The sequence below is a fragment of the Lucilia cuprina genome, chromosome 4, assembly GCF_022045245.1.
Source record: "Lucilia cuprina isolate Lc7/37 chromosome 4, ASM2204524v1, whole genome shotgun sequence".
Taxonomy (NCBI): Eukaryota; Metazoa; Arthropoda; class Insecta; order Diptera; family Calliphoridae; genus Lucilia; species Lucilia cuprina.
Genome location: NC_060952.1, coordinates 18,292,670 through 18,312,669, shown reverse-complemented (window position 1 = coordinate 18,312,669; position 20,000 = coordinate 18,292,670). Strand labels below are relative to the sequence as shown.

The following is a 20,000-nucleotide window of genomic DNA, read 5'->3' as shown; positions in this document are numbered from 1 at the left end:
AAAACATTATTGTAGTATTTCGTTGTAGGGAGGCATATTAAGCTAAAAAAAGAAATTTTAAAAATGGCTCAATTTTGTTTAAGAGTAAAAGAGAGCTTAATAATTTTGATGTTTAATAAATTTATTTGTTTATTTAAAAATTTTACTCAAAAGAGTAAAAGTTAGTAGTTTTTAAGAGATTAATTTTTTAAGATTTTCTTTGGGTAGTCGTGTGAGGTAGGAGTGGCTTTATCGCTTATACAACCAACATTCCACATGCCTATACTGCCTCTGCAATATCAGGCTTCTTAGCTTTTAAAAGTTATCACAATAAAGCCTTTTCCGATTGTGGAAGTGTTTATAAACATTACATATCGTATATATTTTGTGGAATTTCACAGTTTTTATTTATTTTTTTTAATGTCAGTGATTTTGTTTGCCATAAATTCTTGGGAATTAATGATTTTTTATGAAACGTTATTTAAAAACGTTTTATTTTAAAGTTCGTGGAAAACTTTCATCCTTATGGGATTTTCTTTGGTTTTTAAATTAATGAGTTTTGTTTGAGTGTCATTAAACGAGACAGTTTGAACTTTTTATTAAAACTATGAACTTACTTAACTGATAACATGAACGATAGCGTCAAACAAGAGTCCGGAACAATAGTTTACGCACTCCCGGGTTTTATTATCTTGTCGTGCTTTGCCTAACTTGTTGTAATTGTAATAAGATGACGCCAAATGTATTCTCGGCTTTTTTTATGATTTGACTTGGGGTCGAACCAGAGATATATATATAATATCGTACCACGGAAACCGATAGTCCACAGTGCAGAGTTTTGAACTTTTTTTGTCCCTTTGACTTACACCCACACTTTGGTTAAGTTCATAGCTTTTGACGACAACAGATAACCCACAGAGAAGTGATTGTAAGCGTTAAGAATGTGTTGATTGATATTAAGTCTGTGGTACAACGGGAACCGATAGTCCAAAGTGCAGAGTTTTGGACTTTTTCTTGTCCCTTCGGCCTGCATCCAATCTCGGCATAAGTGCGGTGTTATTGCCAAAAAGGACAAAGCGTTGAGAATTAGTTGGCATTATGTGTATGAGACCACAAGAGTTTTGAACTTTGTCCTTTCGGATTGAACCCAAAGTGCCGAAAAAGACAATATTTACCCTCTGGGGTAAGCGTTGAGAATGAATTGGTATTGAGTGTATAGAATTCTGAAGGAGTCTTCCTCCAATCATATACCTAGACTCGGATGTTTCTCTCAATAAATGAGTCGAAGAAATGAAATGGATATATAAGGTATCCTGTACAAGTGATGTCTTTGAATTTTATTTCCAGACTTTACACAATAAGTTCTCTGTGAATATGAACTTTACATTGACGTATTTGATGGATTCGTATTTTGGTCTACCGATTATATCTCTAGGTGCTATTTGAGACCATCCCATCTTCCTGGTTGTAAATGGAAGTGATATTTTCGCATCACGAATGTTAGGCAAAGGAGTTATAAATGTCAGATATTAGATTATTAGAGTATTTGAACAAAGTGTTTTTACATGGACCCTCCGAACTATGTACAAAAATTGTCACCAGCGTGTAAGTAAGGCATACAAAGTGGCGGTGGTTAGTCATTTCAAAACTCCAATAGTACCACCTTGCAATGAGCCCGTCATGACAGGTGTTCACAAAAAGCTCTTAACCTTACTAGCATGCGCTATAATCTTAATCCTAGTGTCATCAATAGAGTGGACTAAAAAGACATCAATAGTGTGGACTATAATGTCGATTGAAGTCACGTCATGTCTATAAACTTAAATATATCATTTTATATAGACAAAATAGTTAATTATAGTATTGACTACTTATATTCTTATCTCGACTTTAGGTGAGAACATTTTACTCTCAAATTCAACTTGACAAACAAAATCTATATATTTGTAAAAATACAAAACAACATTGTTATAATACTATTGAAATGATGTCATTATGCTAAAATATTATTTTAATTTTAATGCAAAAAAATAATAATAAAATAGCAAAAGCACTAAATGCCCAAAAAAAACCTTTTATAAAACAACTAGTTAAACAGCAGTTTAGCGTGCCCAAAACAGTTGTCCAGTTGTTTTTTGCGTTTAAGCGACCGAAGGTGTTTTTCTTCTCAAGCTCGAAACTGCAAAGAAACATGCTAATTAAAAACACTTCCAACAAAATATTACTTTGAAAAATTGTCGTATTTGTCCAACCGTCCGAGAGTGTTAGATGACATGAAAGATTGTGCACACAGCATGAAAAAGTCATTCAACTTGGCGTCAACAACAATTTTTTTTGTTTGTTTTTGCAATATTTAATTCTTAATAAAATGAAATATAATATATTTATTAATGTATGTACGAATATTTATGGTTATTTGTTTGATTGTAAGTTGTAAAAGCGGAGATATGTATCCAGCAAAAACTTGGTAATGTAGTGTACTAAACATCTATTTACTTTTCAATGACTTCTAAAGACTTTTATAGTGATAAGAGATATAGGTACGTATTCTGTAAAAGCAACATTTTCTGTGTAAGAATAAACAACTTTTTAACTCTCTATTTGTAAGTAATTATTTAAGTAGTTATTTGTAATTGATACTAGCCTCAAATGTCATCACTTTGTTTAAATTATGACTTAAAATGCTAATGAAGATGTGGTGCAAAACCGACTTTTTTTAATTGATTAGTTTTTAATGTAAGTTTTTGCTGGGTATGTATGTATGTGTGTAATCAATTGAGTATGTAATTAAATTTAAGCATTAATTATTTATGTAAATCGTATATTGGCGATTATTTTTCAATATGTAGGTGGGCGGATTTTAATTTGTGATTATGAGATTATTTGTAAAGTTTTATTTATTAAAGTTCCCTACAGCATGTAATGTTGATTTTACTATAGTGATGATTTTAAGTGACAAGTTTATTATCAATCACAAGCTAGGATTTAAGTCTAATAGTTAAGATATTAGTTCAGATTATAGTGGAGCTTATAGTCTACGTTAAACTTTACATTCTAGACTATAATCCAGACTATAGTTAAAACTATATTACTGACTTCAATGTTGTGTACTTTATAGACAACGTTATACAGTTTAGAATTTGATCCATACTCAAGATTATAGTGTACACTACAGATATTATAGTCCGGACTAGACTAGACAATAGTTCAGACACTAACTACAAGCTAGTATGTTAAGACTCATAATTAAGATATTAGTCCATATTACAGTGGAGATTATAGTATACGTTAAAGTTAAGATTCTAAACTATAATGCAAACTTTAGTTAAAAATATATTACTAACTTTAATAGCTACTATTTTGTACTTATTAGACAACGTTATACAGTCTAGAATATAGTCCATATACAAGATTATATTGTGCACTATAGATATTATAGTTCGGACTTTAGACACGACTATAGTTCAGGCAGCATTCAAGGCTGAATTCCAAACTGTAATCAAATGTATAGTAAAAATAACAATCGATTCCACAGTTCGGAATATAGTCAAGAATTATAGTTTGGACTATAGTCATGTTTAAACATTAAACAGTAAAATCGTTTTGAATTGAACTTTATAATCAGTTTAGTTTTGCATGTGCGAAGTCTCTAATCGGAAGCAGTCACAGTTCTGAACTATATATTGACTAAATCCGAAGAAAAACACACGTAGACAACTATCGGGCCTTCTAAGTACTCCTTTTGTTGGTAAAAACAAAAACCTTACTCTGCACGTAATTCCTAAGAATTCTGTAATGAGTGTTCTAGAGATCAATTTCGGTAAAAGCCTGACAATTGCATGTCTGTCCGCATGTCCAATTTTGAACCTGTTACCCACTTAGAATACGTACAATCGGTATAATATAATCTTAAACTTGCTCATTGACCATAGTCACGTCTGAAGTACAGTCTGGGCAATAGGCTAAATATTTTGGACTAAGGTATCAGATATAAACTGGACTATGGACAGGTGTAGATTCCACTATAATATTGAATATAATCTGGTCTATAGACTGAACCACTTCCATATTTAGAAAATATTGACATAATATTAATAGAGTCTGTTGCAATCGGTAAGCACTTATTTAAAATTTTTCTCGAATGTCATTTAAAAAAATTATCAAAAATTTCCAATGCATTTTTTGTCAGGTAATCGTGACTTTTGTCATTTGTCATCTACATAAATTATTTATTACTACTATTTAATTTTAAGTTTATTATTTTTTTTATAATTTAAATCAGCCTGCCACATTTTATTTTTTATACTATTGACACTTTCTGTTGTTGTTTTTACACTGTTCATACAACAATGTTAAACAAATTATTGTTTGTTTTTTTCAACATTTTGTCGTGTCGTTTATGTTTTTAATAGTTTTGTTCATGAAATATTTCTGCTGGAGTTGTTTCGTATGATATGTATCCAAAATGACCTTGACATTGTTGTGTTGCAATTGTTGTTATTGTATATTTAACATAACATTAATGTTTGTATGACAGCAATAGCTTTAAGTTCTAGATGTGAAGGTAAAATGTGTTAAAGAAATTGACACAGCGGGTTAATTAATTGACACGTGTGTAAAACACGAAGATAAATCAATTCTTAATACATATAAAGTTTATGTTTTATTTTTTGTTTCTTTTTTATTGTTTATTTATACAAGGAAGCCTTATTAAGTCAAGTAAACTTCTGTGAGAAGGGTAAATAATCCGAACCTATAAAGTATATTTATTCTGGATCCTTATTGATAGCTGAGTGGATTAAGCTTTGTCTGTATGTTGTTTTTAAATCAAATTTTCTAAAGACCTCAGATATTTGCGGGATTCCAAACTAACTTATTCTAAATCTAACCCACTGACCCAAACAATAACAAATTCAGGGTTTAGCTGTTAATAGATAGATAGTTGGTATTTAAATTTCACTTTATTTGGATTATCATTAATTTTTTTTTCGTCATTTTCGTCGTTTGCTTTATTTTGCATATTACTATCATGTTCGGACATGTTATTGTTGTATGTTTTATTTTTAAATAACTTATTTAATATGCAGCTACAAAAACGTTCAATATAAAAAAACAACAAAAATAAACTATGAATTAAAACTAAAATATAAATATATGTTTTATTTCACAAACGCTCTAAATACAAAACCAGTTTAAATTTCGTCATACATTTTTTGAATTTTATTTTTTTTTATAAACTTTTGTTTGTGATTATGTATGTAGTAGTGTACATACATACATCTTTATGTTTTTCCATATTTAAATGTTTGGGGTTGACGTCATTGTACATATTTTAATGGGAATTTACTATTTGGTGTGTTTTTCCAAAATTTTATATCCTTGTTTGTTGTTTTACTTTAAAAAAAATTCCCTTACACTTAAAACTAGACATTTTTGGGCGTTTTGTCAAAATGAAAAACTTGCGTGCTTTTGCCGCCGTTTTTCCAAGAATTTTTTTTTTATTTTAAAAGAAAAATAAAATGGATGTTTTGTATGTACATGTGCTTAAAATGAATTTATTGTCATAAACTTAAATGAAAGTAAAAACTATTGAGAAAGTAAAATTAAAGAAGAGACAAAGTATGTACACTAGTCCGACTCACTTTGTATGAAAAGCCAAAACGTGTTTTATGATGATTCCCAAAATATTTTAAATCTAGCGATGACCGTTCGTGAGCTGGACCAAATTAATAAAAGTATTTTGAAATAATTTTTTTAAATTTTTTGTTTTGTTTTAAAACGAAATATATCCTAAGTATTTTTAAAGCCGCGTTCAATGATATGAATAAATCATAAATAACCGTCTGCTCATAATTCCAAAATATTTAAAATTGTTAGGTTTTTCACTAATAAAAATAAAATGTATGCACAATTTGCAAATTTTGCGCACCACTAGACTTGGCTTCAAAAAACCTTTCACATATTGTGTACTTTAAAATTAAAAAAAAATGAAGAAAAGGGACTCTTTTGTTAGCGGTCCAGCTCACGAACGGCCAAAGATAGACTAGAAATATTTTGGGAAAATTTGGACAACAAAACCGAAAATATTTTGAGTAATATATGTAATATGATATTACCCAAAATATTTTCGGTTAAGTATATACAGCGTATATTTTAAGGGGGTAACACTCTAGCACCAATTTTTGTGAGTCGGTCTAATGTACATACTTCCAAAATAATTAACCCTACAAAGTGTAAAAGTTTTCCTTTGTATATGAAAAATTTAAATAAATATTGTTATTAATATTTTATTAAAACTATTATTTATTTATATGAAAACTGTAGTTCCATTTTGGGGTTTAATAAAAATTAAAATTTGAAAATTTAATAAATGTTTAATTTATGAATATAATCTCTCACAAATTTTTGTAATTCAATAAAAATAAGAAAATATTTGAAAATAACTTTCTCAATACTATTTTTTCCCCAGTTACCAGATACACAAATTGTTGTATTTAATTAATATGCTTGTACCAAGCCCCTATTAAAATTCCCCCAATTTATTCCCCATATGTTTTCTTTTCAGTTTAAGTAGTTCGTGCAAGGATTAAGGATTCCTACTCTTATAGTTAAATTCTAGCTTCAAACAAAGCACGGCCCGAAAATCTAATCCGACAATTCGTTAGCCAAATGTTCACATGGATTTCAAGGTAGTTCATTTTAGCTTTAATAATTTCTCAGATTATTAAAATATATCCTTATTAAAGGCACCAAAACCTCTTTATGAAAGTTCGCCAATTTTTCTCATAAATATTCACATGGATGTAAAAATTCTTTATGCAAAGTTTTAAGATTCTATTTCCAATAATTTCCCAGATAAACGTTTTTTTAATATTTAACTCATATGAGAGTGCCACGCCTCAAACTGCTAATGCGCCCATTTTTTGTCCTAAACATTTAGATTGAAACTAAGTTCCTTCGAAAAAAAATATGTTGTATATGTATATGTTGTATAAACAAAATTTGAAGACTCAGCTCTTGCTTGATCTCTAGATAAAATGATCATTAAAATGTGCATCTTTATTAAATTTTGTATGAAAATTGTATTACAAGTCAAATTTTTTTATAAAATATTATCTCAGCACAAAATTTTCTATAAAAATGTTTCTTTTGACAAAATTTTCTTAAAGATAAAACTATTTTAACTTTATTTTTCTTTAACAAAAATTTCAGACAATTTCACAATTTCATGAAATAGATTTCAAAACTACTTACACACTTTCATTCTAGACAAGGTTTTTGTAACAAAACCTTAATTAAAATTGAGTTTTTTATAAATAAAATTTTATTTATGTTTGTTTTTTAAAACTTTTATTTTTGCAAACAATTCTATACTTGTTTATCGTTCGACATTTAGAAAATTTACTACGAACTTTTTTATTACATAGAGATAACCTTCCTTATGATTGTGACTTGAATTAACAAACATGTGGTTTTTTCATTAAATGGAAATCCTTAATTTAATGCAGAATGCAAGAAAAAGAGCTAAAATTATATTTCTAGCATGATACAAAACCAAAATTACACTCTTTTTAAACTTCAATATTCTCTGCTTTCTACTACATATTACATATTGCATGCTCAAAACATTTACACAAAATAAACGTCAAATTAACAGATGAGAAATTGAAAAAAAAAAAAATATTTACCACAAAAAAAAATCCAATTGGAGAAAAAACACAAAAGAAACATGAAAACACTACAAAATAAAACTCCAATAAAAACCACAACAAAACAAACACGATGAAAATAATGATAAAACACAAAGCAAAAATAAAGAAGCAGATACTAGATACTTTAAAACCCAGGGACAGAAAGAAGAAAAAATGTTAAGAGGGGGAAATATAAAAAAGTGTTAATTGAAATTCCATAGATAAAAAATAAACGTAGAAAAAAATGCAAAGAAAGGAAGAAAAAAAACAATAAAAATTAAATTAAAAAAATTAATAAAACAAATACAATGAAATAATGTTTTTCTGTTTATTTATAACAAGACATTAAAGATAAATATCGCAGTTGGGGCTAAAAGGGGTGACATGTAAAAATTAATATAAAGAAGGTCGTATAGAAATTTTAAAAACAAACTGTTTTTTTAGCGTTTAAAATAAATAATTATTTTTTGTTTAATAAAGTGTAAATAATACTAAAACAGACTTTAAACAATTGCTTTTTTAATAAGTTCTTTAACAAAACAAAATTTAAATCCCTACACATGTTTTGTGCATATATAGGGTATTCAGGTACAAAGGTGTTCTTTTAAATTGGCGCCAAAAAATGTGTTCTTTTAAATTAAATGCCGGTGGATATTGGGACACTTTTAAAACTGAAATTTATTGGACTAATTGTTTAGAAATTAAGAAATTGGCACTCTTTTCCCGTAAGGAACTGATTCTAGCTTTGATGTATGATGCATTTTTAATTCAATTAAAAAAGCATAATCTATAGCAGGACTTTGGAGAGACTTAAAAATCTTTGGGATTTCTATCACCGGCTTCGCGTCATAAAGTTTGTTTTTGTAAAACATGGATTTTATGTCACTGTGGTCATGGACATTGTGACACTTAATGACGTGTTATAATGTAATGTCTATAGTCCACACTATAGACTGGTTATAGTCAACCCTACAGATTGTTATATTGTCCACCTTATTGACTAGTCTAGTGTGCACACTTTAGACTGGTCTGTACCCCACACTATAGACTGGTCTTTATACCACACCGTAGTCCACACTATAGAGTGGTCTTTAGTCTACACTATAGAGTGGTCTATAGTCCACACTAAATATGGTCTAAAGTGCACACTATAGAATGGTCTATAGTCCACACTATATAATGGTCTATAGTCCACACTATGGAATGGTCTATAGTCCACACTATAGAGTGGTCTATAGTCCATACTAAAGATGGTCTATAGTCCAAACTAAAGATGGTCTATAGTCCAAACTAAAGATGGTCTATAGTCCACACTAAAGATGGTCTATAGCCCACACTATAGAATGATCTATAGTCCACACTATAGAATGGTCTATAGTCCACACAATAGAGTGGTAAGTTCACACTTTAGACTGGTCTATAGTCCAGCATGTAGAATGGTTTTCAGTGCACAGTATAGACAGTTCTATAGTCCAAACTATAGACCAGACTATAATCCACACTATAGTCTGGTCTATAGTCCACACTAAAGACTGGTGTCAACACTACAGACTGCTCTTTAGATTGGTTTATAGACCAGATTTACTTAAAAAAAAAAAATAATGTATAAATACCTTCTCTATTTTTTTTACATTTCATTTGTTAACAAGTTAAGAACTGCTGTCTTAATTTAAAATTCAAAACAATACGAATAAATATAAAACTTTTTTGCGCCTTTTTTAAAGCAAAGAAACACAAATAAAATTTAAACTAATTATTTTAGTAGAAAGAACAGGGTTTAGAAGGGAGGTGAAAAATATTAAGTATATTTTTGTTTATTTTGTATTTAAGTTAATGAAATACTTACGATAAGATTATTATTGCGCGTTGTTGAAAAATGAGGTAAAATGTCAAACGTTTCTACTACTTCTGTTGCTGGTTCTTCTTCTTCCTCTTCTAAAAGTTGTATTTGACTTTTATTGTTGACAGTTGACAGGGAAGAAGAATCTTTTAAAACATTTATTGTAGCTGTTGTTGGCGCAGTAGTTATTTGTGTATTATTTTCCTGTTCATCTAAATCCGTTTTTGATGAATTTATTACCGTTGACGAGTTAACCGTTGTTTTATCTTGTATTTTAAGTTTAGAAATATTTGTTTTTGAATCCACTTTAACTTTCATTTTGTATGAAGTTTAACGTATAGGTGGTTTTTTATTGTTGTTATTGGTAGTAGAAATTTATTGAAATACGAATGAGGAAGAAGAGGAAGGGTAGAAGTTTAACACAAAAATAATATGGAATGTAAAAAGTTGTTTTATTTTTTTAGGGTAATATAAGACGTTTTTCTTATTTATTATAAACAATTTATTATTTCTTTTTTTCAAATTTAATGACACACCCTGTTTTGAAGTAAAGACTTTTGTTTAATTGCGGTTTATTTTCAAGAAACGTGTTACACTTCACTGAATTTTGTTGAAAATAGCACTTTCTATTTCTGTTTTAAATTTCAGGCAATTTTGTTTATCTATTTACAAAAAACACTAATTTATTTAGCTTTTTCAATTTAAATTATAGAAATTGTTTACTAAAAATACAAAATCATCTGTTAAAGAATATTATTTAAAAAGGAATATTCCGTAAAAATAAATATTAGCGAGAATTAAAACACCACCTCAGTTTATTACACGTTTTCCACCTCAACAGTTGCTCATTTAGGGAAAAAAAAAAACATTCACAACAATGGCTGCGGCAACTACAATGACAGTTAAATGTGACAATACATGTCAAAAAATGCGAATGTTAATGCAAAACAATGAAAAACAAAGAATGAACGAACAATGTAAAACAAAAGGGTTAATTACACATTCTCTTACATACACACACACATCCGCACATGCAAATAAATAAATATAACGTATACGTTTGGCGTACACATGCAATCATACTTTGCAAAATTTTCTCTTTTTTTAACAGAAACACACTGTGGCAGGGATGGAAAATGTTAGAAAACTAGAGTTACAAAATTTTAGATTTTTTTGTATATTTTAATTTCTGAAAAATTTTATTTAAAAAATAAATTTTGATAAACTTTTTTTTACAAATCTTTAAAAATTTCAAATATTACAACTATAGTAGAAAAATGTTCTGAAAATGTCTGACATTGTTAGTTAGGTACCTATAAAAAGGATGTTGCAAGACAAAAATTGTTAGTTTTCACGGTTGTTAAATATACTTATATATTATCCCAGCAAAAAATCTTAAATTTTTGGTAAAAGCCAGTAGTTATTTCATATATGTATTACTTAGTAATGAGTGTTCATTATCATTCACATTATTTCATTTAGTTGAATTGGTTATTACTGGTAAAGAACAAAACAATTTGGATTTGTTATGGCTCAATTGTCTAGGTCGTTCATTTAACAAACAAGGGGTTCGTGATTCGAGCCCTGCTGAATACTGTTTATTATTATTATTTTTATTTTTTTTTTCAAAATGATATTAATTTATATATTTTTGTAAAAAGCCGTTCTCAAAATTACAAAAAGCAACATGTTAGTGGAGCATCGAGTAAGCGGCTGGAGTGAAAAACATAGAAAACAACTGGATGCCTGGGTTCAAATCCGGGCAGAGGATTTTTTTTTTTTTTTGTTTTCTACATACAAAGTCGGCCCAAAATAACTAGCTATCATATAATATATTTGTAGGTTTATTTGTAACTAGTTATTTCGCAAAGTTATTGTATTCCTTTTTAAATAATATTGTAATCAAATTAGTAACCATTTATTAATTTGTTTAAGGTAGGTACATATTAGTTGAACCTCGTCGAACAAAAATAATTAGTTATTTACCCCAAAAGTAATTAGTTTCCACGTGATTCCAATATTACTTTCTAGATTACGAGGTAATGAAAATTTTTGCTGGGATATTATACTTTACGTAGTCTACAAGCCAAAAAGATCGATATTATTTAAACATTGTTGTTGCTAACAATTTTCCAACCCTGCGTAAATACTATGTATATGTTGTGTGAATTGTTTTTTTTTTTTTGTTATTTTCTGGACTTTTTTTCACAAAGAGTTTCGCAATCGTTTGCAATTATAAAAAAGCAGTCTCTACTTTTGTTGTTGCCGTCTTAATATTTCAACAACAACGTTCAATGTTCGCCAAAAAAAAATTCCCCAATTCAACGGACATTCAACACCTTGTAAAAACAATTTTCTATCTTTCATTTACATTTTCTACATAAGAATTACCGTAGTATTTGCTGTTGTTCGATTTTGTAAAATTGCACCCGCCGTTGTTGTCGTTTTCGCCACCACCCCTCTTAATTAATGTCGTTGTTGTTGTCTTCACAATGTGTGATGATTAGATTAAATAAAAAAAAATTTACCAGACACTACTTTTCTACACTTTGTTTAACAGAATACAAAAAAAAAAAAAATAATGAACGTACTTGAACTTTAGGCACACCAACCGAATTAAAATGAATTTCTTTATTTATTTTTTTACACAACATTCAATAAAATAATTATAATTTCTTGTTAAAACTGTTATTTAACTTAGTAAGGGAATGTAAAACAAAAACTCTCTCTTTGTTTAATTTAGTTAAAACGCAATTTATTTGATTATAATTTAACTCAAATAAAATAAAAAATAACTTTCAATATATATTTTTTTTAATATTTTCTGTTGTTATTTCATTGAAATCACGTCACACTTTTAGTTTAAAGTCTTTAAGTTGTCGTAATCGTTTCGTTATTTCTTGTGCTTTTTAGTATTTTCGTTTTTCTCTTCCTCTTGTTACTTTATCATGCTCTTTTTTACACTCACTTTTCTCAAATGAAATTTTCTTAAATTACTTTACTTTTTTCTTTAACTGCTGGTTGTTTTTATTAATAGAAAAATTAAATATTTTGTTAATCTTTTTTGGGGGTTTTTTTGTGAAGCGCGTTTACGTCGGTCGTTTGGATCTTAACTGAAAATCGAAAAATAACTAAATTCCATAAACTTCGTTTCTACGTTTCTATCTTCATTCATCTACGGCTACACATTCAAATAATTATACAAAAACAACAATATCTACATATAATAGCTACAAAAACAATACTAATAATATTCACATTTCACATACAATTGTATATTTTGTTTTGACTCTTGTCGTTTCTCATTGTTTCTCGTACTAAATTTCTCACTATCATCTGTTGTTTACGTAGTATCTGTGTGAGGTTTATGAATGTATATGTGGGTATGGTTATTTCATATGCTTTGGTAGTTGTGTTTATTGTCGTCTACGTTTTGGTGCTTTATTTCGTCCGCTACATTTGTTGTACCAGTCAATTGGAATAGGAAGGAGAAATAATATAGAAGAGGTCTCCCTACAGTAGAAAGAAAAAGAAGTTGCTAACTAGTTAACATTTCTGCTTAGCCTTGACTAGTCAAGGTCCAGACTATAGGCCACATTATTTTCTAGTTTATATTCCAAACTATGGTATGGTCTATAGTCCAGACTATAGTCTAGTCTACAGTCTAGTTTAGTTTAAATTCTTGTTTATAGTCCAGTCTAGTATATAGTGTATACAATTAGTGTATATAATTAATACTATATTCTAATATATAATTAATACTATATTCTAATATATAGCCAAGACTATATTCTAGAATACAGAACAGATTCCGTACTATAATAGACTATCCCATATTAGAGTTTAAATTTTAGACTATATGGTCTAGACAATAGTCTAGTTTATAGTCAAGTCTATATTAGATTTCACAGTCTAGTGTATGGTCTAGTCTAATATATAGGTTATATAAAGTTATATATATTTTATCTTTAGGGTTATATAAAAGTCGACTATTGTCACTTTAAAAAAAACATGTTCTGGAACTTTTATATTTACACTTCCACATTCCTAATGATGCCATACCATAGGAAAATCACAATAAAAACTACGTGGAACAACTTTAGAAAAATAAAATTGCTATTTTTAATGTTTCTCTAAAAAATATAAAAAAACACAAATACCTTTTAAGTATTTCTAAGATACTTTGTATTTGTAAAAAAAAAATATCTTAAAATATATAAATATGGCAACATTACTAACGTGAACGTGTACTCTGTCACAGATGTAGAGATGCAAAGAAAATAAAACAAAGTTAAAATAATAAAACGTAATAAGAAAATAAAATTGTGCACTAAATGTCAAAATGACATGGCAAAATTTACGAAAATAGAAAGCATAAAGATACAAGAAAAAATCTAACAAAACAGAGAAAACGTGAGCTGTCAAACACATCCAAAGACAATTGAGAATTGATAGAGAGAGAGAGAGACATATGACAGAGAAAAACATGTGATAGAAGAAATTTTGTAACATGCTAGAAAAATTGTAAAAATATATTTTCTAAAACCAAAAAAAAATAACATGATATATTTGTATGATATAAACTTTGTAAACTATGAGCATATATATATTTAGTTGCTGCAAAATATACTCTTGAGTTATCAGTCTTTTAAAGAGAGTGTTGTAAATTTTATCACTCAATCGTAGGGAAAGAGAGTATTAAACACTTGTTTGTATGTTTTTGCTGTTAAAATGAGTTGTTTAGTTTTTACTATAAGAATTTGGCGCGCAGCACACCTGAATATTGTTTGAAAACATTTTTGTTTTTGTATTATGTATTTGTTTTTATTTTCATACAATTGAGATGCATGTTTATTTTGTTGTTGTTTGTATACACAACATGAATACCGATGATGATGATGATGACTCATCGGGGTTTTTTCCAAAATCAAATGTAAAATAATAATAAAAAACCTTAAATCTTAAACTTGCATGTCCCCTACAAAGCTATGTATGTGTGTATGTAAAGGAATGTTTGTGTTTATGTATTAAATAGAAAAGAGCTGCTTGTTTTACTCTACATTTTAATTTACATACATACACATTGTATGTATCACTATAAATAATAAAAACATTAGGACTACATACCGTCGACATTATTTAGAAGGAGTTCAGTAATGACTTATGTATAAGCGACTTCAATGACATCATAGTGACATGTCTTTAAATTATATTGCGTAATTAAATTTTAGCATTAAACCCCTTACTTAGTAATGAAAGTTTTTGCTGGAATATCGTATACAAGTACTGGTCTTTGAAGTTTGTATGTCATAGAAATAATTGCTTTTCAGCCAACTGAGTCTACACCTTCTGTATAGGTTTTACTTATTTTAAATAGAAAATTTCTCGTAAACCGGAAGATATCTGGTATCTCCAAAAAATTTAAGTCATATTTACATCGATTCAGAGCTAATCTAAATTAACTTAGAAATTTTAAACTGAAACGCAATCTTAAAAAAATGGTACCAAATATTGTAATTCTTCCATAATGAGAAATAAGACTTTCTTCATATGATCGTAAAATCTAAAATAAGATTGTAGGGTTTTACATAGTCGACCTTGACACACTATACTTTCCTAATCGTTTCTCTTTGTGCCTTGATTCATTTGTATGCTGCATTTGTTTTTAAACATTTATTTTTTTTTGCAAATGTAGTAGAAAATTTATAAAAAAAAATGTTTAAGTCTTTAAGATATTTCGCATTTACCTCTTGTGTGTTTTGTGAGTCGCGGTGTTGGAATACTTGTACGAAGGCAAGCTGAAGAAAAAGTACTTTTTTAAAGTAAATTGTACCCTAGGGTGTTACATATGTATATCATTATTATTTCAAATGATTTTTGTGATGGTTTAAATAAAAATGTCATCTATGTATATCGAAGTTGTTACAATTCTCAAATTGTCGTCCTAATTTTAGAAATCTGTGTTCACTCATTATTCCCGAATTAATTTTAGAAAATGTTGATATATTAAATCATATTTCTGAAGATCCTAGATATTTTTGAGATCCAAAATATGGATCATTAAGTAACAAAATCAATCCTCCATTCCAAATTTTTAAATTTTGTAATATATAAACATATCTTTGATCTTGTGTTCTTTCCGTTGTCGAAATTAGAACGATTCGTTGTCGAAGTCACAACAATGCATTATCAAAGAAACACAAATCGTATTCGAAATGACAACAATGCGTAGATGCAATGACAACGATAGTTTTTATATACATCCGTTGTATAAATGTTAACAAACATTGTAAGCTCACTTTTGACAAAGAATTGTATAAATTTCGTTATTTTTCTACCGGGTTTACCCTCTGTGTAGCATCAAAAGAAAGATATATAAAGACCTTTCATTTTGGGATTTTACTTATATCTCAGAATAGAAAAAAACATAAAACTAAAGAAGGATGAAAAGTGTAAAAATTTCGGGATATTCTAAAATTGCAATTGTTTAACATGACAATTGCTAAAAGTACGAAAAACACATTGGTACATTAGTACAAATATGTACTATTCCAAAAGAATTTCAACAATATTTACTTATATTCTAAGTGTGTGCATTGACTTTGGGGATTTCATGGTGTTGATAGCAAATATTATTGTGACAGCATACCATCTTGCAACAGCAACTACTGCATGTTTCTTTCTTGTTCCAGTTCCCTTTATCATCTTGTAACACTTCGTTTGCCAAGTAATATTTGTAACACTACTGAAACTCAACTCATCTCCATCATCTTTGTAATTAACTGTGAAGAACGTGTGCTGCATTTGTTGCAGCAAGTGTAACGTTGCAACGTTCTTATTATTGATGTTGCTATTGTAACTGCTGCTGTGGTTGTTGTTCTTAAAATTACTTTATTATTTTGATGCATTTTTTTGTGATTTTTTATGATTGCACTTTTGTTTTTATTGTTATTTGGCGCTGATTTAATTGTTTTTGTAGTTAATTGTGGATTTTATGAGCAAATCTTTTAGTTTTTTTTTTAAGTTAAACTTTAATTATTTATTACTTTTGTGTGTAAATAATTTCATGACCCCGTGTGTAAAGTGAGGTTTATTAGAGATCCACATTTTTATGAAAATTTCAAAGATGTGGATAGTTTAGTGTTAAATGTTTATGTATAAATCAGAAGTAAAACATTAAAATTTTATGGTCTGATAGTTAAAGTAAAGATTTTTGTTTGCATTTAATATTATAAATGAAATAAATTTTAAAATAACCATGTAAGTGCATAATTCTCGAGGATTTATGGAGACATCATGTAGAATGATTACATTTGTAGTAGAAATTTTCGGTTTTGAATAGTATTACATATTAAATGGAAGAACCGACGGAAAATATATTAACAATAGGTACTTGTATGATGACACCCGGTAGGTTAGTGGTTAGTGTTCTAGACCGAAGGTGATGGGTTCAAGACATCGGTTTAAGAGCGCACAACAAGTCAGATGGACTTCCAAACTAACTAACTAACTAAGTATTTGTATATAACTTCTTTAGAAGTGATGTACGTCTAAAGCTAGAGAATAACCTGATATATATTTATATTAATATTATTTGAGTCAAATTATTTGTATTCTATGCTAATACAATTTCACTTCTTAATAACATCCAAATAAGAACATACAAATTACTTCCTAAGAATGACTTCAGATGTATAAAATTTGAAATCAAATAAAAACGACTTTGCTCCTATGACAAGTCTGTGTTAAAATCATAACTTCTTCTGGTTTTTTCAGTACTTCCATGTAGTAAATTCTACTTCTTTTTCGCTTCTTTGGAAGTTCTTTTTTCTGGATACTTAATAGTTTAGAAAAAGTTAAATTTTTGCACTAATTTATTTCCAATTTTTTACATAATTTTTTATATTTTAAAGATAAAATCATTTCTAAATAAAATATTTTCACAATTATAATAACTTTAATCTAAAAACATGTTTTCACAAAGTTTTTAAATATTTCAAATTCCTTAATAAAATATCCTGCTTAACTTCGCAAAACACGTCCTAATAAAGTCATTCACATGTTTTTGTTTTTTTTTCTTTTCTCTCTCTCTCAACACAATACCACAAAAGATCTAAAAGGAACTTAAATGTAAAAAAATCTATATTAAAAATATATATATTGAAATAAATACTAAATGGAATGTGAAATAAAAATCCAACGACCGCAACAAAATATTTATAAAACAAGATAAAATTATACAATATTGTGTCAAGACAATAACAAAAAAATATATATAAATAATAAAAGAAAGACTCTTGACAAGAAACGAAACGATTACTATATAGTCATGGACAGGTACAAAAGAGTAGAAATTGCAATGAATGAAATCGTATAGAATTTAATGACAATCAAGCAGCCAAGTGTCGCTCTTAAAGGATTCATTATATATTTTCATACATTTTTTACAAAACTACAACAAAATTAGTAAAAAAAGCATGAAATGCCATTAACACAAAAATCCATTAACAATGCCATTGAATAGCAGTTAAGTCGGGGACACAAGTTGTGCAACAACAACAACAATATTTTTTCAAAAAGGGGGCAAATAATAAATTCCTTAATAATAAATACTAGCAGGTAGGTTTCAAAATTGAACTGCCAAACAAGGCTACAACGATTATTATTATGAAGACCCCTCGATACGTTTAAACACTATCAAAACAACAACAAGGAAAGAGAAAACATTTATAATACTACTATATGAAAAAAAGGTTGATAAGGGAAAGTGCTCTTAGAGGAAGTAAATTGATCTATACACATAACCAATTCTACCATAAACTGTTCACTCCATATAAAACCGAGACAATTTGTATTTAAATAGTTGGGATTTTAAATATATCTGTTGCCTAATTGTGGTAGCGTCATTAAGACATGGGTTTGATTTTTTGTTGTATGTATCCTTAAGTACATTATAAAATTAAGTATTTTATAAATATGTTGCTATGTTAGTAGTATGGGACACTAATAAATGCCAAGTGTTTAAATTTGTGTTTCTTTCACATGTCAACGTTTCTTTCCCCTCTGCTGTGTATTTTGCTGTCTCTTTTTGACAGAGATTAATCCATAAATTTTCGTTTGTCATTTTTATTCATCGTTTTCTTTTTATGTTTTACACACAAAATATTTAGGGTGGTAAAACCTTAAATATTTGCAACAAAAAAACTTTTGTTTTAATATTTTATTGCCTGTGTTGAACAACCTACGACAAAATTTTGCATATATTGTACATTATTTGACGTTTTTTTTTAATTAATTTCAACTGAAATGCATTTTTTTGCAAAAATTGTTTTCTTAAAATAAACTAAACTTTTGAAACCTATTAGTTTAGAAATATTTTTTCAGCAAGATCAGCCAAGAACTCTCTGTTTTACAGTAAGTCAAAATTTGACATTTTTGCAAAATATCTATATGTTCTTTCTTCTCATCTAGGTAACTTATTACCTATTCTTCTAAGCAAAATTTGTTCCAAATTCTAAATTTAAAACACTCTTTAGTCGACCATGTTTGCCAACTCAGTTCGTAAAATTATTTTTAATATTTTTATGGGAATTTTTATAACCACAATTGTTAATGATTTCCTAGATCTATTGCTTAAACAACGAAAAACAAGTACAAATATTTATTTATTTGTTTATTTTTGAGGGTGGGAATATTTGAACGCGTTTACTTGTATTTTATCGAATCAAAGTAAATATTTGTAAATAAAACAAAACGGATGGATACAAGCAATATTTGAGTGCAATATATTTTATTACAACATGATTGAAAAGGCACAATTATTTTACAAAGAAAATAAAGTAACAACATGGAAGATAAAAGTTACAGGAAATTTTAAAATAACCATCAATTTTCTTTTCATACCCTTGTTTATAAAAATTGCATTTTTATGGATCTATGGGAATAGTGGGATTTTTGTGTGTTAATTTTGAACTTTATTTATTACAGGGTTGCTGGCACTGTTGCCAATTTGACGTTTTTCTCACCAAAACTGAGGTCTAGTCAATAGTTTAGTTAAAAATCTACTCAATAGTCTATCTAGTCAATAGTCTAACTAATAATATAGTCATAGTCTATAGTGTAGTCTATAGTCTAGTCTATAATGTAGTCTATAATTTAGTATATAGTCTAGTCTATAGTCTAGTCTATAGTCTAGTCTATAGCCTAGTATATAGTCTAGTCTATAGCCTAGTCTATAATCTAGTCCATAGTCTAGTCCATAGTCTAGTCCATAGTCTAGTCTATAATCTAGACTATAGTCTAGTCTATAGTCTAGTCTATAGTCTAGTCTATAATCTAGTCTATAATATAGTCTATAGTCTAGTCTATAGTCTAGTCTATAATCTAGTCTATAGTCTACTCTATAGTCTAGTCTATAGTCTACTCTATAGTCTAGTCTATAGTCTAGTCTATAGTCTACTCTATAGTCTAGTCTATAGTCTAGTCTATAG

The 20,000-nt window shown here is 28.3% G+C and overlaps 1 protein-coding gene across 2 annotated transcripts in view; it reads right to left on the bottom strand.

The window, feature by feature from the left end:
• The window catches only part of LOC111676122 (transcription factor kayak), a 72,629-nt gene that overhangs the window by 42,186 nt on the left and 10,443 nt on the right, over positions 1-20,000 (bottom strand). Inside the window, exon 1 of one of the 2 annotated variants that reach the window (XM_046950192.1) lies at positions 9,517-11,857. The exons of the other annotated variant lie outside the window; for it this stretch is intronic. Within the exon in view, the coding sequence (XP_046806148.1) occupies positions 9,517-9,828 (312 nt within the window). The 5' untranslated portion in view covers positions 9,829-11,857. Of the gene's footprint in view, positions 1-9,516; positions 11,858-20,000 lie in introns of those variants that run through there. 2 annotated transcript variants of the gene reach the window in all.